Genomic DNA, 20,467 nt, shown 5'->3' on the forward strand with positions numbered 1-20,467 from the left:
TTACTCCCACGTCTGCTTAAAAAACAGATAATGAACTCAGCTTAGGGACTGTAAGTTTTAGTTATGTCTTTGATTTTCATTTCATTTCTGTTTTGTAATCTGCACACATGTTGCCAGAATTCTGCACCGCAACAAAAAAACATGCAATAGTTTTCTGTTACAGTCCTATGGAATATAATATTAATTTAATACAAATACTGTGGTAAACTGTATGAGCTTCATGTATATCAAAAAGAAGAATTCTGCAGCAGTGAAATGTTGCACGGTACTGTATCTCGATATAATACATGCCACGTCTATGTCTGGCCTTGGATTTGGGTAAAGTCTGTCACAAGCTCACATGAGTGCATGCATCACGGAGCAGGGCTACTCATCCAAACCCCACCCAAAAACCCCACTCCCCCGGTGAGGGGGAATTACTGGGCCTCTCCCAGCTCCTGGTAACCCCTTCATTATCCACACACCAATGGGTCCGGATCAGATTCAGCCTTTTTCTGCAGGGGGGGAAAGAAATGGAAATTCGGGAGGCAGGCAGGGGCTGCAGTTCATGCATCTGAACAATGCCTCAATGTTTAAGAAAATGGCCTCGTGGATGGGAAGTGATCGGGTTCAGTTGTGAACACAGTCTGAAGCAGGCTTCCTTGTTTTCATTTTGTGAGAATCTGCTTTTCCTCTGGATGTGTAGTTATTTAATTATCGCCTCCTTAATAAGCCTCAGAGGAAAATAAATATTTGATTCTGCATTTGGCTTTTCCCATGAACTGTGTGGTCTGTGCTAAACCCTTTTCCTTTCACCATCTCTCTCTCTCTCTCTCTCTCTCTCTCTCTCTCTCTCTCTCTGTGTCCTCTATTCATTTTTAAATTAACCTCCTAATGGACCTCATCTGTCCAGAGAGAGCCTATTAACTAAAGCCTGACTCTCATCCAGAGTCCTTGCTGCAGAGGGCCGCAGACCCCACCCACATGATTCTGTCCCTCACTGCCCATCAAACCAACAACCTCACACATCAAGAGACAAAATTTAAAAAAAGGAACAAAAGGATTTCATTGTACACAGTTAATAACCTCGAGGGCCTTTTTCCGAACTGAAGAATTAGAGGGCTTTAATTGCTTTATCACCTGGGCTGACTGAGTGCAGAAACTCAGCAATCAGCCTGATTTGTTTTAAATGAGCTGCCATGGGAAGCTTGATGCTCCAGATTCGTCCTCCAGCACCGAGAGGTGAAGCGGTGGACTGAGGGAGTGAAGTGAAAGGTGCCTGAATGGCAACTTAAACAATGAAAATGACTTGAAACCAACAGAGTCAATCCCTCAAGACCCCTTACATTTACCAAAACCCTCTTGAAGAAGCCGTATGTTAAGAGGGCCTTTATGTTTTTGGACTGAGGTTTCAAAACCCCAACACGCCGTCTCCCTCAGGATGTGTTGGTAGCCTTTGGGATTTGAACACCAGTGTTACTGAAGCAATTAGCATATTCCTGTATTAAAGGAGGGAAGCGTGACAGTGTTTTCCAGGATGTCAGTATGTATCATTAAAAGGCATATTTTAATTAGAGACATGTTAGTTCGTTACACTAAATGGATTAACATTGCTTGTCAAGGGTAGAGATATGTTTTACATTTAAGTCCACTGGGGAACAAGGTCTCAATTTAACAAGACATCTTAAGTTGAGATGGGTCTTGTTAGCGAGGATCCAGAAATGGCACTTAGACTTTTTAATATTTTGGAAATGGGTGAAGATGCCGTGTCGCTGGGCTGCTGTTTGTGTGTAACTGAGTGTAAGAAGTCAATTATCATATTGCAATTGTCTGCTGGCTGTGATCTGGAAACAAACACAGACGGTTTGCTATCATTTGCAAACCATATTATTAAAAAAAAAAAGAGAGGCAAACTTTCGCTCAAATTGGTGAACTTTTACATTATAATTTGTTAAAAAAAACCTTGTCTTTCTCAATGCATTTGTCCCTGGAGGAGAGATTTAAAAGCTTGGAGCTCAAGAGAACACTTTCTGACGATGCAGCGAGTACAGGTTCTGCATGAGCGTTTGGATCAAAGAGTGGTTATCTCTCCTATTGAGCTGTTCTCACCTCTGTCTTCTCTCATTATCGTGCGGACAACGAGAATTTCCCTCCATTAATCAGAACCCAATCCCCGGGTCAGCCGTCACATAACCCCTAACAAGCTGAAATGCAAAAAAAAGAAAAAAAGAAAAAGATGTTTGGAAATGAAATAGATAAATAAATAAAAACAAGACAAGCATCTCCTGAATGTCATAGACGCCTGACGATTGATTTCTTCCCTGTTAGTTGGAGAAAACGGGCGAGAAACTACTGCTTAGCCAGAGGTTCTACTAAATTAGATTCACTTTGTGTGTGCAGTCAGCAGTCAGTCAGCAAAGGCAACTTGAACTGGATGTGAAGTAAGCACATATTCATATAGATTGGCTTTTTTTTTTGTGTGCTGTGAATGAAATAATCCCCGACGTGACCACAGTGGAAAAGCTCTACATACATTTAGACAAGTTGTTTCCATCCATACATGAATAATGGCTTGGTGTTGGTGAATGTATTTTCTATAGAGAACGTGTCAGAGGATTTTAAAACGATCAGGATGGTTATCGGGATGTGAACCCTGCAGCTGTGTTTTTACATTTCTCACACACCTGCTGTGTTAACAACACTCCTGTGAGGATTAGAGCCGAGAGGATTTGCAGCCTAAAAAAAGTGTCTGAATTCTTAACATGTGCTGCACATGTTCATGAAGCTCACACAAAACAGATCAGATTCATTCACAGTTAAGAGTAATCTGGACTTCACACTAAAGATGTATTTTTTGAAATATATACGTTTGTTTTGTTTGGCATGCTCTTTTGTGTCGCAGTTCTAGGAACACAATACATGCATCATGGAGAAATATTCCAGTACATTCACAGCAAAGACAACATACATTACACATACATTTTTAAATCACATCACAGGATCCAATCACAGAGGCGAGTCATATCTGTTTTTTTGTTCTTTTTATCATTTCATTTCAAACCTTGATTTAAGCTAAATTATTCCACACTTTTGGAGCGTAAAAAAGCTAAATGTGAATTTTCCAAGTTCAGAGAAATCCCGCAGGTCTTGAATTGATTGGTGTGTAGGGTTTTAAGAGTGGAAGCAGAGGCGTGTCTAAAGATGATACTGCCATAATCAAGGACTGACATAAATACTTATCAACTTGATGTAACCCCAGACGAACCTAGACCCCCCCCCCCCCCTACAAACTGATGCTCACTATTCTACATTAAGAGGCTGTTTGAGTCGTTGAGCCGACGCATTTGTTCAGCTGTGCAGCCTTTGTGATCTTTTTGTGAGCAATATTACTGATTGAATACACTTGATGATAAATAAGTAAAACAACTATTTGCTTGATTAAATTAAATATCAATGTACTATTAATAAACGATGGCTATTGTAAAGTTTTAATGTCAACTTTATCATTCCCACATATACGCTTTCTTAAATGAATGATGTGTCGCTTCACCTTTATTAGATAGGACAGTACAGTTGGAAATTGATGGCGAGAGAGGGGAAGGACATGCGGGAAAGGAGCCGCAGGTCGGACTTAAACCCGGGCAGCCAACTTGGAGGACTATAGCCTCCGTACATGAGGTGTGACCTAACCGCTAGGCCATCTGCGCCCCTACTTAAATTACTTAAATTACTATTCTATTTTAGGCACTGTGGCTTTGTATTTAACCATCATCCAGATTTGGTATTATTAGAGGATTTATGATTTTATAATTCACGTATCTTTAACCCTCTTTTGTGTTAGTGTATATTTTGAACCGTAATATTTGAGCAATCTGGCTTTAACATGTTATTCAGGATTCATATCTTATCTTATGTTTTCCTATCTCAGTGTTTTAAAACAACAGGCTGTTGTTGAAAGCCTCAATAATGACAGAAGTTACACTCTGAGGTATGTTTGTATACAGCATTTATCACCAGCAGTCTTTTCTCTGAGGTCCCTCTGAATAATACTTCTTAAAAGGGCAGAGGCTTTACACATGGGAATGCTGGCAATCTTACACATTTAAGTTTTGTGTGGTTTCCTGTGATAAGTCCATATCATTTTTGACATTGTTGTCCAACACATTATACGGCTTCATTCTGACATAGTAGTAGTATTATGAAAAAGATAAATCAGAAAAATATGTCTCTAGAGCTTCTAAACCTCTCCATGCTGTGAGTGAAAGATGATCTTCAATAGAAAATCATCACTCCCCACGCCTCACTGTCACTTAGTCCTGTCTCAGTATAATGTCCTGCCCTACTTTGCCAGTTCTTGATTAAAATGTTGACTTTTTGCTGGGTAATAACCTGATTAATGTAATTGAATGTAAAAGGGCGTAGCTCAGCAGCACTGCTGATCACTGGAGATGGATTAGGAGAGAAGGCTTTCAAATTGAATACAGTTCTCCCTCCTCAGCTTGTTAATTGTGCCGTTTACCACTACCTGAGTCAGTGACCACTGCTATTTAGTCTCTCTAATGATGATGCACAGTCCGACCCAACCACAGATAATTAAAAAAGCCTTCCCCACACCCGCCCCCCTATCTCCCTCCGTCTTGAGTTTGGTGTTGCATTGACAAGCCGCACTAAGGCTGGATATTGAGCTGTCCGTTTGGCAGAGTCTCTCGGCTGCAGGACCACATTCAGCCTGCTAAATGCCGTTGTGTTGTGTGTTTTTAAAAAGAAAAGTTAGGTAGAGAACCAAGGTGTTTGGTTGGGATTGATGGTCTGATCTTTCATCCTTTTCTCGAAGTAGAAATTGTACCCCTTCCTTTGACAAACTTAAACTAAAACAGCCATTATCTACTTTCATAACTCTAAAACCAAAAAGAAAGGATTGTCTTTTTGCTAAGCTTTGTAATTCATTGCTTTCCAGGATAAGTTCTTTAATAAACTAATATTGATCACCCTTTTGTGAGTATCTCTAAGTGCTTTGACTCCAGGAGAAGGAAAGAGTAATATAATTAATCTACTATTGACATTTGAACTTGTACTAAGGCTTTGTAACCAGCCCCTGGATGAATATTTTATAAAAATGTTCATTTTGTTTCAACATGCCCAAATAACACTGCGTCACGTGCATCTGTGTAGTCTCCCTGTGCTGTGCAGTAGAAGCTCATCCACTTTGTAAAGCTGACAGTAAGTTGTGTTGGAGGCATTACAAGTGGCACACTGACATGGGTCTCTAGTTGGTGGCGACAAGTGACATTTTTATTCGTTGCCCTGTGTGCAAAGAAGTACTTAACCTCATTGTCAAGAGTGAGCAGGAAGAGCGAGTACCAGCACTTTCCTTTCCTGCATGATGTTGGATTTTTTGCTCTGTTTTCACTTAAAAAAACAGTTGTGATGGGAATGGACAGTACTGCCTGTTGTTGTCCTACAGAAAGTACGAGTAACAATTAGCACCAATATTGTGACTCCACTTTGATTGACTGTTTTGTTTGATATCTTCACACTCCAATGGCACATTGTAACACATTCCTGTACCAACACTTATAACGCTGCAAACATAGAACGTTTTTTTTTAAAATGTTTTTATAAAATATGTAAGAAGAATGTAATAGTCTTTTATTTCACATTGATTTGTTGATGTTTCTTGACAGCCTGAGTAATGTATTTGCTTTCTGCTGCATTAACGCATATATTTAGGCTAACTGATATGCACCAAAACTTAAAGACTGTTCGTCATTCCAGATCAGTTAATCAATCATCTTATTCAATCTCAAAAATACAGAATGAGTCTTGATCCCAATGGTTTAGTCCAAGGTGAAGTCTTCCTCATTGCTTCAGTCTCACACAAAATCTCCACAACAAAAGAGACTCAATCAATAGTCACACAAAAAAGTCATTAAGAGAAGCTAGAGCCAGAAAATCTAATATCTGTATTTCTTTAAAAAATGTTTTAGCTGCCTATTATTGGTCAGTTGACTTTAGGTTGTCTTTCAAAACTCAAAAGAATCTCTGAAGTATTTCTCATGGATAGTACTGCCACTGCCATAAGTTTTTTTCCCTTTTTTTCCAAATGACTAACAAGGAACACATGAGAGTAAGAATAAGTTAGATTTTGTTTTTTCTGTAATACAAATAATGTCTGCAGGATGATGAATATAATGACATAAAATACATTCGGTATCATAGTATCAGGTTAAAATGACTGATGTATCTTTTGAGCACATTATGCTTGATTTTAAAAATAATTCAATGAGAAATTATTTCATGCATGCTAACTGACAATAAAGAGGTTTACTCATTCCAATCACTTTCTACTGTATCAAATTAAAACTCCTCCTTTTGAATATGCTCTGCTGAAGAATAGGGAGCATTGAACGTGGTCTGAGAGGAGGAAGAAAGCAGTGTGTGAATTTAAACTGCTTTTAGACTTCTTGAGCAAGTGCTGAAATAATTAGGGGGAGAGAAATCTTTGGCTTGTGCAAACTTCCTTCCACCATTGCAGAACAAAATAATAAAGAGAATGTGTGTGAGACAAAGGCAAGAGACCCCCACGGTGCCTGGGTCTCTGCTTCCTGTCAGGAGTATTCCTGCGGGGTTTCACATGACAAAACGCAGAAACTTGTTTTGTCCCCGTGCCTGTCACGATACACCCTCATAACCGCAGCTGTGTGTGTTTGTGTGCCTATGTGTGCCTATGTGTATGTGTGTGTGGCTGTGCTTTTTCTTTTTTTGTGTTGGCATGTTGTCTCGCTGTCTTCCCTGTCAGCTCCTAGCTTGGCACCTGCTCTCATGTTCCTAATTAGTCTCATTTAATTAATTATATTCTACAGCACATCTCCTCTCTGTGCATGTGCAGTTTCTTTTAGTAGGTTACCTTCCAGTCCTTTTATAGTCATTATTTCTTAGATTTCTTTATGCAGATGATATGAGAGTCCCTCGCTGTGTTTGATTTAGTAGTATTTGAGTTTGTAGGAAAAGGTTGTTGGAAAGCTACAATATCTCTTAAAATACTTAGATTAATAGTTCAATCAAATGTGGTTTTGCAACAAAAGACATCCCTTATTTTGCAATGTTATTACCCTCTTTTAATCTGTATTTTTTTTCAACATCTAAACTTGATGCTAAATGAGCTGACTCACAGACTGAACCTCTCCATCCTCTTTATCTTCTTATTTTGAACATTTATTATGCAGATGATGCAAAAGTTTCCCTGTATGTTAAATCAAAGAAGTTTAAGAGATTGTTGTGATTCTGTGATACATTTAGTAAGAAAAGAATAGAAAGTGTATTTATGAAGCATCTTTGAATACAGATCATTATCTGGCAAACACAGGAATAAGATACCGAAATCAAATTTAAATGGTAGGTGGACTTGAGCTTGAATAGCGCTTTTCTAGTCATCTGACACCATTGATGATACCATTTACACAAAGTAAGAGTAACTATTCTTGTTTGCTTGGGAGAATAGATTAGCTTTCAGAGTAGAGACAAAAGTGATAGACCTCACACACATTTATTCACACATTTGGAGAACAAAATAACACACCCCAAACCATTTTAACATTTCTGAAAATCTATATATGCTAACTTTTTCTTGTTAAAATTAGATTCTAAACTAGCGGTTAGAAGATATGTTGAAAGCCAGCTGAGGCACAGACTGAATCACACAGTGTACTGCAGGAATACCAGTTTGTTCCACAACTCTCCTTCTAATGTTATACCTTCAGACTTTTTTTATGCAGATGATATCATGTTTTCTCTCTGTGATCAACTGTAGTAGTATTGTAATTAGTTGGATATTGTATTTCTAAGTTAATTTAAACGTGTTACTTTGCTACAGAAGACATCATTTAGTTTGCCATGTTGTTATTCTCTCACACCTGCCTTTGATAACTTATTCTGGATTTAAGATGTAATGCTGAATGAGCTTATTGCTCAGTAGACATGCTGACATCCAGACAGAACCTTTTCAGTGAGCTGCAGGAAAACAAGTCAAGTTTTCGAGCCCGGTGAGTAAACAGAAATCAGGGAAGCACTTTACCTGTGACAGTCGGCCTAAGCACCTCTTTCTTCTCTGTTAGCGTTTCTGTTCCATTTGTCAGGTTCACTTGGCTTGTGTGCCAGTGTTGTCTATTAGGTGTGTTTTCACTCTGCTTAGCACTACAGTAAAGGACTGAATTGAGAGGAATGAGACAGAGAAAGAAGAAGAAATGAGTTTATTAGCCCTTGGAGTCACTGGAGTAATTACACGTCAATTGGGGGCAAGAAATGGAAGGAATGTGTTTACTTTTAATGATTTCTAAGATGTAAATAAACAATATCTGGCTTTGAAGACAGCAGCTATCATAAAATCCACTGTATGTTGCACAAGGTGTGATAATTCCTCAAGTGACACTAAGACGGGGGCATCCAAGGTACACAAGCCCATCAGTGAGCGACAGTGGAAACAGCGTCAAATTTCGCTTCCTGATGTCAGAGAACAGGGGGAGCCAGTCACATGCAGCCTCCCAGCTGCCTCTCATCCCGTGTTTTCCACCAGAGGATCCTGGTCGCAAAGAAAAGATGCAGTTAATAATTCAGAACCTTGAATGAACACCACCCAACACCGCCACAAAAGGCAAGATCAAACTTTTGGCAGAGCCAGCGCCACAGAGGGGACGATAGTGTTTCCCCTGCGTTAGCTCCCTGTACGTTGACCATATGGACATCATAATCACCCACGGGATGATTCAGCAGATTCTTGATCTGGAGCCCAAAATCACACGACACCTTAATTAGCTGGTGTTGATATCGCCCTTCAGAGTGCTAATTTGTCACCGCTAGCAAAACAGCTCCTGGCATGCACGGTTCTGTTGGACTTTGGAGCATTTGAGGTGACAAATATCTTCATATAAAAGGAAAACAATCCTTCCTGACAGGTAGCTTTGTTTGGCAAATCTTCTCTTTTATCAATAAAGCTTTCCATACAGCAAATAATTAGGAAATAAGCAGCAGTTTGTCGTGTGTCTTCAGTAATATGCGGCCATCATTATATTATTTTGGACTATGTTTCTATTCAATAAGATGTAAATGATTGCTGCCCTCTTCGGTAGGCGTAGCCACCATGAACGAGTTGAAAAGGTCAGACGTGTTTTGCACGCCACCTCTAAAGTGGTTTATTAGCATCTCAACGACATATTCAGGAGATCGTCTGAGACATAATTACCTGGATAAGGCACAGATGAATACTGTATTTGGGGGGAGAAGGCAAGGTTGGTTGGATATTGGCTTTGTCTCCATTAACCTGGAGCACAGTGTTAAAGGATCTGTTTGTGGAGAGAAAATGACAGCAAGTCGGGCTGACGGGGCCGGACCGAGACAGTTAAAGGCCCCTCGCTGCATAGGATAATTAATAAATAAAATACCAGGGGAGCCCCTGCCATGCCTTCGTCTATGACAGGGGCTGTCTCCAGTGCGCTAAAGCATTAAATGACCAATTTCTGTCAGACTAACTTCCACCACGCTCTCCCTCTCTCTTCCTCTCCCTCTCTCTTTTGCTTGCCCTCTCATCTCCAATCCCCTCACCCCTCTCTCTCGCTCCCTCGTTCCCTCCCGCCCTCCCTTGCTTCCTCGTTTTTCTGAAGTGGGGCTACTTTGCTCTCTTTGCACTGAGTTTTTCAGCGACTGATGGCTCTAGTTCATTTCTGCTGAATTAATTGGTCCCTGAATGAATTCTGTTGACAGGGCAATTCATCATGTGTTTGGCCTGACAGTGACTGGGTGTTGCGGAGGGGAGGGGAGGGTGGGGTGCAGAGGCGTCGGGAGTGTGTGGATGTGTGTGTGTGTGTGTGTGTGTGTTAGGGCGGGAGGGGGTTGGAGCGCTGTGGGGAGGCAGTCAGAGGTGGTGGGGGTTGGTGATTGTGGCCTCCCACTTTTCTTTCTCCCCTCTTTGCCTCGTCTCTTCTGTTTCAGCAGAAAGCTGGATGCTCTTGTTGCACCATATTACCAAAACTCAAACAAATCCCCTCCCTCCTTAGGAGAGAAGACCCTCTCTCAGCTTGAAGGGGGCACGCAGGTCAGCGCTACCCCTTTTACACATTTGGCCTTTTGTTGCACACTTCCTCCCCTACCTCTAGTCCTTCCCAAACACTTAATGATAACACACACAAACACAGAAACACCATCCCTCAGCTCCTTAGCCCCTATTGGAAGGTGACATAATCAGATAGCGAGGCATATTTAGTGCTTAATTACACAATGTATTGCACAATGGCCATTCAAAACGATAATTTAGCTCCTGAAGGGAAACCATTCTGCACTGCTGACTGATCTAACTGGGATGGGAATGGTGTAATAGCAGATCGTTGGCAGATGAGGTTGAGAAAGGCAGCTCTCCTGCAGACAGCACTCCGACTGCTCATTATTCTAATTGCAGACTATCTACAGTACAGAATGCACACAGAGCCTGAGCTGCTTTGAGCTTGAACGTGGAGGAAAAAACCTCTTTAGGCTGTGTTGAGTCAATCAATGCTCACTCATTACAAACATCACAAAGTCATGTTCCTGTCGCCTGGATGGTCTCACCCGCCGACAGTGAAAATAACCTCATAATCATCGTTCTGTCACGATCAGGATCATCGGAGACTGGGCCTGAACTCTCTGACTCCTCTGCCTCGCTAAAACAATCTTACAAAGAAATCAGGATGCATTTAAAGCCCTTTTACAAACAATTTCAATTTTTAAACCTGTTAAGCTCTAACACAAAGCTGATTCTAAAAGGATACTTTAAGATATATTTAAGACAAAGACAAACATAGGAAATAACTCTTTCAGCCCATAAAGTAATTTCACATTTTATCTCTGTACTCCTGAAGTCTAACCTCTTCTAACCCCCCCCCCCCCCCCTTTTGGGATTAACAGAGTTAACGAAGGCGCCGTTGTGAACAATACTGCGCCCGTGCAGCCACTAATTAAACCGCTTCTAATGAGGGCTTGTTGATTGACACAGCAGGGTTGGCCTCTCCCCTCGCAGACATCAACTTTGACAGCCACATGATGAGGCTGATGACAGGCTCCCATGCAGGCAGATGACAGGACGTCACTGCTGGACCACCACTGCTCCTCATCTCTAGAAAAAAAGAAAACAGCGATATTGTCTAATCCAAGATTCATCCAGTCCTGCTCTCTGTACTCAGTCAGGGTTATTTCTGGCAGGACAAAAAGTACTTCAAACTTAAATTTAAAGTTCAAGTACCAATACAACAATAGCATGATTGCCCATTACGAGAAAAAGTCAAGTAACAGCACTGCGAGTTTTTTAAGCAAATCATTCTTTAAGGGTTTGAGTGAAAGTTTCAGCTACTTTTACTTATTAGTGATTCCCAATCTCAGGTCACAAATGATGCTTTTGATCAAAGACGGTAAAAGAGAAGAGGAATCCCAGCTGCACAAATGTGTATTCACTACTGCAAGTTTTCCTCTAAACCCCACTCGCTAATAAATGGATGTAAAAATGTATCCTATATGTTTTGGCCTTTAACCGCAACATTAACGGGGATAGCGCGGCTAGCTAAGGGGTTTTGTGTTTCAAAGAGGTATAGAGGCTACAGTCCTCGCTGCAGCGACCGTGGGTTTGAATCTGACCTTGGCCATTTGCTGCATGTCATCCCCGACACTCTCCTCTCAACATATGACAAAATATATCTTTAAAAAAAACAACAACAACAACTATATCATTAATCAAACCATTTCAGAATTGTCTCTGGTGGGATTGCAATATAAACAGCAATAGATATATAAAAACCTGTAAAGAGAGACTCTTGTAGGCAGTTTGTAAACGTTCTTTTGTTGTATTTCTTTAATCCATCACGTCTTTACTGGTGAAACAACCCGACATTGTCTAAAGAATGCCTTGTAATAGTCAAATGTACACATATGACATAAAAGTGTCAGCCTCATTAGTTAATCTAAAGAATCAAAGTGAATATAAATGTTCATTATAATTGGAAAGGTCAATTTGAAAGACTTTGTTGGCAGGAAATCTTGCTAGTTTTGAAAAACATCTACCTGTCTCTGCACTCAGCCAACGTGTACAGTATGTTACAGTGTGTTGTCGCCCTGAATAGCTTGTCAGTGAGGTCTTGGTCTAAATGAGAGGAGGAAGCAGAAACCCTCTGATCTTAAACTATTCATTTCAGCTGGTTACTGGATGGTGGGTTTCAAAAATGATTTGCTAATTTAGCGTTTAGCATTGAAATGAAATGTTATCTTAAAAAGTCTGTAGGCTGACTTGTTCTCTCACAGTACTAATCCCCCTTCATCAACCACAAAGACCTGCCGCAGGAAAATAGATCATTAACTCCACATATTAAACTCCTCAGGATAAAAACAGACAGCCACGGTCGAACTTAAAACGCCAGCGGATGAAGCTAACGCCAGATGCTAAAAGCTGAATAACGTAATGTTTACGTGTGAAAGGAAAAATGACATATACTTACATGACAATATCTCAAATTTGAATGGGGACTTATTTGCTTTACTATTTACGTTTACTTTTATGGTAATTGTCCCTAAATACACAAAAAATAAATGTAAATGGCTGGCGTGGATTTGGTTTTGTGCTAGCTCTTGAATTTCCCTCTGGGGATCAACAAAGAATTATCTTATCTTTTCTCAACTTATCTTAGCTTATCTTAGCATAGCTTGAATGATAACAGGCTACAGTTGTCTTATAATTGTAGTAATATTGGAATATAAAATTGTATAATGTAAAAATAACTAAGGACATTGCTATTTAAAAAAAGTAAATCTTATTTACTTTCCAGTATTGATTTCTACAATTAGTCTCATTTACAATTCTAAGTCAGTGTTGTAAAAAAGTTACATTTCAAAAATATGTACTTGAATTAAAAGCAATATGTTTTTGTCTGCATCAAACTTTAACTTTGCAAAGGATTGCCTCATACTGCTCCCATCTTGCAGCTCTTAAAATGGGCTTATTTCACTGAATATATTACCAGTGACAGACATGAATCATGTTAGAGAGGCCCTGCTGCAGGGCATCACCAAACCAAGTCGACAATGAGGGTGAAGTGTTTGAGTAAATCTTTGCACGAGGCCTGTTGGCCCCTGTGGCAGGGCCTCTCTGCACAGCGTTTGAGAAGCCCCTAGGATGACAGGTGCTTTTCGTAATGCCTAACTGATGAGAGCCAATCAGTGTGCCCCATCCTTCTGGTGTGTGTGTGTGTGTGTGTGTGTGTGTGTGTGTCTATTCTCCTGTTGTTGTCATCTGGCCTGCTAAAGTAAAGATGAGCTTGACTGACAGATGCATCCGTGGGTTCACAGTTTATTGGTTTCTACGAGAGAGCCAGATATGCCAATTTAGACAGGGTAGTGACAAAAAAGTTCCTGTCTAAATGGAATAATTTTACCACTGGGAATTCTCAGCTGGGAGAGGGAAAGTGTGTGTGTGTGTGTGTGTGTGTATGTGTGTGTACGTGTGTGTGTGTGTTTTTATCTTTTAACAAGGCCTGAATGACAAACACATAGGACAGTTAGGGGGCTGACAGAAACAGCAGCTTTTGATGCTTCACAGGGGATCCATGAAATAAACAATAGGCAGAGAAAGCAGGGAAATTGAATATGAACCGAGTGGGTTTGTGTGTTTCAGAGTGCAGAGAGGAGGTGAGGCAGCAGCAGTGTGGTAGAGCAGGATGAAACCGATGCATCATTAAATAAAGTCCAGTCAGAAGCTGGAGAATCACTTTCCTGACCTTCCAACTGTCCTGCCTTTTTGTTTCTCTTCATTTTTCTTTTATCTCCACTCTCCTACATTATAAACACGTAGCTGTTCATCTCTGAGTGAATCCTGAAGTAAGAATCCATTAATCAATCAATCACTTTCAATCATACTGTGTAAAGTGCCAAATCATAACAAAAGTGGAGTTAGGAAACTATAAACAAAGAACAAAGTACCCGACCTTTTATATCATATTTCAAACATTTAATTGTGCAGAAAATATGAAGGTGAAGAACTACAGGTGTCACACAATATAAAACCTACAAAGCACTGTGATAGACGAGAAAGAACAAATAGAGGGATTTATGTGTTTAAATCATCCATAATGTTGGATGATGCGCCTCCATCTTTTCCAGTTCTACAAAAAAAAGTAAAATTCTCCCCCGATTGGCACTGGCATATTTCACTGATGATGTCATTTGGAGCAGGGGCCCACGGTAGACATCGGCTGGTGGAGCTGAGAAAAAATGATTTTACATGTATTTTGATTTTCTAGTTCGACTCATCTACTTACATGGAGGGGGCGGAGTTAATGATCTATGCTCCTGCCAGTTGCTGAGGGGAGCAAAAAAATGTTTTGGTTTCCCTTTTGGGGTTTTGATAGTCGTCCATTTTTCATACAGTTGATGGTGTAAATACTCATGCAAAGGTGGACCATACTCTGGGTTATATTATTTAGAGACACCCAACATTAATCCACCAATGAGCTAGCAAATAAGCGGGGCAAGGGAAAAAAAAATCATTTGAACAGGTAGAAACCTCGAGCAGAAGCAGACTTAGCGAACTCTGACCACGGCTGACCGGGCGGAGACAGATGCACAGAGAGAGAGAGAGACTGGCAGACAGGGAGATGTGGAGACAACAACCAAAACAAAAAATACAAATTAAAAAAGAACAATGAAAATATAGCTGATCATTTTAATTATATCAATCATAACATATTGAATTTCCGATGTACTGCGCACACATGCACTGCAGCTGTCATGTATTTAATGTCTGAGAGCTGTAACCTGTATGAGCTCCCTCTGTTCATAAAACCAAACATCAATACACTGGCAGTAGGAACGCTCCCCGGGAACCTTGAACCCTGAATCATTTTCTTATGGGGTTAATAATGAGGGGACACCGAGTCAACGACTGACATATAAAAGAATTTATTTCTCATGTGCACAAAAAGAATTGGAACAAAACTGAAACAGAACAATGATTGAGGCCACAAGGCTTTCTGTAAAGATTTTCATCAGAAATCCTTTTTTTTTTTTTTTTTTTTTTTTACGTCCATGACACGTCTCCTGTTTCATCTTTACAACAGCAGAAGACCCGTTCCAGAGGTGGACTTCGCCTGGTTGACGGTGGCTGGCTCACTCTCTGCGCCAGTGTTTCATCTTCAGATATGTCGAGCTACATGTGGACAGAGAAAGGCAAATCCCAAGTGCAATACGAGGAGGAGAGCTTCTTCTGAAGAGCAGGACCACAGTCTGTATCTCTGTTATCTGGTTCCCCTTTAACAATGAACGTAAACCCTGGTAGCAGAGGATGTATTTGCTTGTGTGGAACTAAAGTAGACTCCATCTTGGATGCCTTAGAAGTGGAGGGAAGGAGAAGAGATGGGCGACTGGGATTACATGTGGATGCGTGTCTATACATGGAGGCACAGATGACTGTAAATTGGATTAACATAATGATCACAACATCTACAAACAGGACAATATCTTTGATTGCTGCCAAGGACTTCAGTTTGATCTTTATGCAGGAGGTCTTTTGCACGTCTTAGCTTTTCACGTCGTTCTCCACGGGGATTACTTTATCTGAGCCCAACAACAAAGGATGATACAGAAAGCCATATAACTCATTGCATAGTGACATAAAACATCATCATGACATTTTCATGAAAAAAACAAAAGTAAAATGACAAAGACAAGCTACGTGATGTTAGCATCTGAAACCTGCCACGACAGCAAATGCAGCCGCAGGTTATACAGGAGTTGTGCCGTTTCCTTTAGGGCACAACATTACATTAAGACACAAATGTAATGCATGTCTGTATATCTACAAAGGGAGCCAGTACATAAGTATGATACTGTAGCGGTGTGTGTGATATTATTTACAGAGAAGAATTGTCTTCACATTATTCACAAATCGTTCTACAAAGCAGCATTTTGTTGCAACCGATGGAGTCACTGAATTTCACCTTTTTCTCATTCCAGCCATTGTGTTGTTCCACATACACCAGTGTTGACTACTTATTTCGAAGATAATACTGCTTTATTTATGCATACATATACTGTAAATAAAATATTAAATATCAAACTAAGTCTTTGGCAAATGTAGTCAAAAGTACATTCACAAAATATTTTTCCAAAAAAGCAAACTGAATTAGTGTTTCCTTTCAGTCCCAATGGAGAGAAAAATGTAAATCAAGGAGGCGGTTAAAAAATGTGTCTGTAAAGGCAATTATAATTTCATTGAACAGGCATGAATTTAGGCTGAAAAAATAGGTTTGTAAGGCATTGGTTGAAGCTAATTTACAGTTGCTTTGCTCAACTGCAAACAGCCGTCTCTAAACTGTGTAGGCATCTAGTGGTATGACTAAGTAGCTGAATGAAGATGAACCCAGGAGAGATGGTTCATGTAGCCATAGGGCCATGGCTTAAAAAACTCCTCAGGTCCTTGAATGCACCGCTTTCACATCTCTCTGTCTGTCTGCTTTGAGTTGTTATAAATATTTCAACTTTTGAGTACAGTTTGTAGTTTAATTAAACTCGATAATTAGTGAATGTTCCCAATAAACTGAATTAGCTGAGGTTATAGTGCAAAAAAAGAGCAAAAGACAAACATGTGTGGACATGACTGGAAAATGCTGGAAATGTGACGTCTACTTTGAAGAGATCTTTGATTTTCTTTACATTAAAAATAGTGACAGAAACAAATAAGTTAAAGTATTTAAAAGTCTGGTGAGACAATTCTGTGACTCCCATGTTTTTTTTTTTTTAAATACTTCAAAAAAAATGATTTACATTTTTTACATCTGATTGTGTGCCACAGGGAGTGTGATGCTGCCATTGGTCGATATAGGGTTAGTCGTAGGACATGCTGTGTTTATCTGATGATGTGGAGTCCGGAGAAATGACAGCAGAAGACGTAGTCAAAGCACCAGATTGAAGCCGTCCTAACTAGGAGTGTGTAGCCAAGATTTCATTTAGTGTCAGAGGATCCCCACCACACTGGACCATCAAGCTATGGGACCTTTAGCACCCCCCCCCCCCCTGGACTTTTCTCTTTATAGCAGAAAAAATACTGCAGTTCATCACATGAAAGGAATGTGAGGATCCATGAATAAAATAACAACAACAACAGCAACAAATAAACAAAATTAAAAACCCACAACATTGTTTCCACATGGTATTTTCACACTGTTTTTCTTCAGTTAATATCTTATAATATATATATTTATATAATCTCTTAAAGTCATTCTGGAAATGTTCAGGCCCTGTGAGAGATCCAGGGCATGATGGGTGAGTTTTGGACGCCCGCGGGGCAGTTTGACCCCCACATGTGTAAAGGCTGAAGCTCGGGTTAGGTACACCAACATCCACTTCGCTGATCTTTCCTCCACGTCACGGGTTTCCTCCTCGCTTCTCATTGACCTCAGTGTTTCTCAGACGGGGACAATATGGAGGCCGAAGCCCTGGCCCTGCAGTTTGTGCTGGTCTCCATGGTAACTAGTGGCGGTCATAGGCAGTGGCAGCAGTGGGAGGTGCGGAGCCACGAGATGCGGCACTATAATAATAAGGGGAACCTGAAAGTTAACAGAAGAGCGAGCCGTTTGAAACCATGAGGTCAAACATGATGTAAGATACAAGTGTTTTTTTACTGTTTATCATTTAAGAAACATGTTTAAATTAAAGTTCGTGTAAGTATATAACTAAGTATAAAAGGAATATTTATAAGGATTTTGTGATAAAGAAGAGACTTACTTAGTAGTGCTGGATTGCTGAACCGCCATGCTTCGTTATAGGTGGTGTATTGTGGATGAGAGTAAGGGTTTCCAGAAAAGTCCCCTCCTACAGAACAAACCAGAACAAACACACATTAGTGAAAAGCCTTTTGTCGAATCATAAAAAGGTCCTTTAACCTGGGTAAGTGAAGATGTCTTACAATACTGTTAAAAAACAATATATGTGAGGAAAATACAACATTGGGGAGGCGTGATCTTCATTTAATGAAATAGTAACGGGTAAATTAGATTTTGCAGAAGCTTGCTGGAATTTCAGATACATTCATTTTGGCATTTGGTTAAAGTAGTTAAATTACTTTTTTTTATTTCACTTTATTGGGCAATAAAAGGACATGGATTTTTTTTTATTGTTGTTTATTGTGCTTCAATACTTTGATTTGACCCTGACCCGACTAGCCATGCAGCCTTTTACTTTCATCCTGACTGCTATGAAGGGATGCACATGCAATACGTCAGTCATACTTCTAGTTATTTCATTTTATTAACAATACTTCAAATTTGCGAGCTGTTAAGAGGCGGCATGGCTACCCAAGTAAAGCTGCATGGTGTTATAACCCGACCTAGACTCTAGTATGTTCTGACTGGCTCTGACTGATGGACATAGTATAAAAACAAAAGCAGACACTTTTGCACTTTTCCATGAATATTGAGCACTTTTCCTTCTTTGATTTATGAACTCTGACAAGGTGAGCACGTTTTGAAGATCATTTAAGTTACCTTGTTTGCTGACTCATGGGTATTTATGTTACGTTTTAGTTTTGTGTCACAATATCAATTTCGTCGCACAAATTATTTTGACATACTTTTCTTAGGTATTTCAAATTAATCAAAGTTGATTTTTCCCCTGTGTAGCTCTGCTGCAGTTTAACTTCTTACAGTGTGATTGAACGGAGGTTTACAAAGCTACACCTTTAAACTAGCTTTTCCAACACTGGGTATTTAATCTATGCTGCTTGTCTCGCTCAAAGTACACAGATTGTTCTATTAATCCAATATTAGTCTTTAGGAATCTTCGAGTGTGTCCTTAAGTGACAATTTCTGCTCCTTTTTCCTGATTTTAAGTAATGATGCTCCGCTTCAAAACTCCCTAATAGCTTTTGTGAAACTCTCATTTTGTCCTCGCTGCTCAGGTCGTGGAGGAAAGGACGAGTAGAGGAGGCTGAGGGGATGTCAGCGAGCGACGCTGTGGGTCCACAGGTTTCTTTCTTTTTACGAGACTATAAAGGCTGGGTTTTATATGAAGCTGCTGAAGAATGGCCTTTGCTTTAACAGTGTTTGGGCCCGGTCACTAAATCTTAGTCATTCACACCCTGGTGCGAAGAAAAACGACGACCTCTGGATTAAGAAGGGAGCTGTGCTTGTGTGCTTGGTGAGTACATCCATAAGCACTCTCCAGTGGTTTATAATCCAATGAAGCAGAGTCATTTACCTTCAAGTATCAGCGTTTACCTCCATGTGTCTGAAAATGTTACCCTCATGCACACTTGTAAGTACTGCACGCCTGCTTTGATTATGGGTCAGCGTGAAAGGAACAAGTCTCAGAGCAATAAAGGGAATTGTGTTTTCAGTTGTTTGTGGAGAGATCTACACACGCTGGCAGCTATAGCATCCTCACCGCTGGTCGTGTAACTGGAGCTCATCCCTGAGAGAGATAGTGATTTAAATATTTACAGGCCCTCCACGCCTCTGTGTTTTGACCCTTAACTGTTTGCTGTGAACCTGAACTGCAGGTTAAGTAGAGGGGAAAGAGATACGCTCTGCAGCCCGGGGTGTCCGGGGAGGCGAAAAAGCAGTGTTTATCGACGGGGCCGGGGAGAGCGCGCTGTGTGGACACGACGAGGGTAATGAGCGCTGGGAGCTGGAGTGTAACTGAGAGGAACTGTCCTATCTCACGGCCACTGATTGTGGTGATCGCCTATCGAGTTCATCTAATGTCCTCGTACGCAGACGCTAACCGCAACGCTAACCGCAGTCTAACAAAGCTCTAACAAGCCTGCTTCAATCCTATTTGAGTCAGAAGAAGGGCTTTAAGGTGCCTCAGCCTCTCTGCTGTGTTTTATGTGTTACACGTATGCTCTCTAAGGCAACACAGAAAAACATCACAACTTGCTCGACCTCAAGTTCTTCAAACAAGATCAACTGAAGGATACTGTGCCGTGAAAATAAAGCATGTAAAAATCAAATTAATGGCATCATAAAAAAGGGAGCAGTGTCACCTACCAGGAACCATTCCAGCGAGTGTGGAGGTGGGGTAGCTGCCTTGTCCTGTGGGGGGGACGTGAGGCGGGTAGCCAGGTAAGGTGGTGCTGGCCATGTCTCGACCTGCAGGCACAAAGGAGGAGAAGTCTTACAAGGATGCATGTACACAGGGAGGGTGGATATGTAGTCAATGCTCTGATTTTTGTTTTTCCAGGACATGTATTTTTTAAGTGAAGGAAAGAGGTGTTCCATTTTACTGCACAGTGCAGGAGATTTTCAGGACTTTGCACCCTGAGCTCCTGATGTAATCAGGTTTAAAATGAAGGTATTGGTTTTGGTTCCAGATAGATGAAAATATAGAAAACAAGTCTTGCCTTGTGTTTCAAGTCACTACAGACTTTTTCTAACCATGATTTTTATCCTAGCTCTGCAAGTGCACAACCCTAACCATACAAAAGTAA

General features: G+C 40.5%; 1 protein-coding gene and 1 long non-coding RNA gene across 7 annotated transcripts in view; one reads left to right on the plus strand and one right to left on the minus strand.

The window, feature by feature from the left end:
* Positions 1-16,786, plus strand: part of LOC114920175 (uncharacterized) — a 53,985-nt gene extending 37,199 nt beyond the window's left edge. Inside the window, exon 4 of the long non-coding RNA XR_003808477.2 lies at positions 15,102-16,786. This is a non-coding gene — a long non-coding RNA (uncharacterized lncRNA). The remainder of the gene's footprint in view (positions 1-15,101) is intronic.
* Positions 16,787-17,015: 229 nt separating this feature from the next.
* pax2a (paired box 2a) overlaps positions 17,016-20,467 on the minus strand; it is a 28,947-nt gene continuing 25,495 nt past the window's right edge. For 4 of the 6 annotated variants that reach the window (XM_065959222.1, XM_065959221.1, XM_065959224.1 and 1 more), the window contains 3 exons: positions 20,028-20,129; positions 17,767-17,853; positions 17,016-17,569 (listed from right to left, as the gene is read on the minus strand). In XM_065959222.1, coding sequence (XP_065815294.1) covers positions 17,448-17,569; positions 17,767-17,853; positions 20,028-20,129 — 311 coding nt within the window. In that variant the 3' untranslated portion in view covers positions 17,016-17,447. Of the gene's footprint in view, positions 17,589-17,766; positions 17,854-20,027; positions 20,130-20,467 lie in introns of all 6 variants that reach the window. The other 2 variants (XM_065959226.1, XM_065959225.1) reach the window with 1 other exon arrangement.

Source organism: Labrus bergylta, chromosome 10 (genome assembly GCF_963930695.1).
Source record: "Labrus bergylta chromosome 10, fLabBer1.1, whole genome shotgun sequence".
Lineage (NCBI taxonomy): Eukaryota > Metazoa > Chordata > Actinopteri > Labriformes > Labridae > Labrus > Labrus bergylta.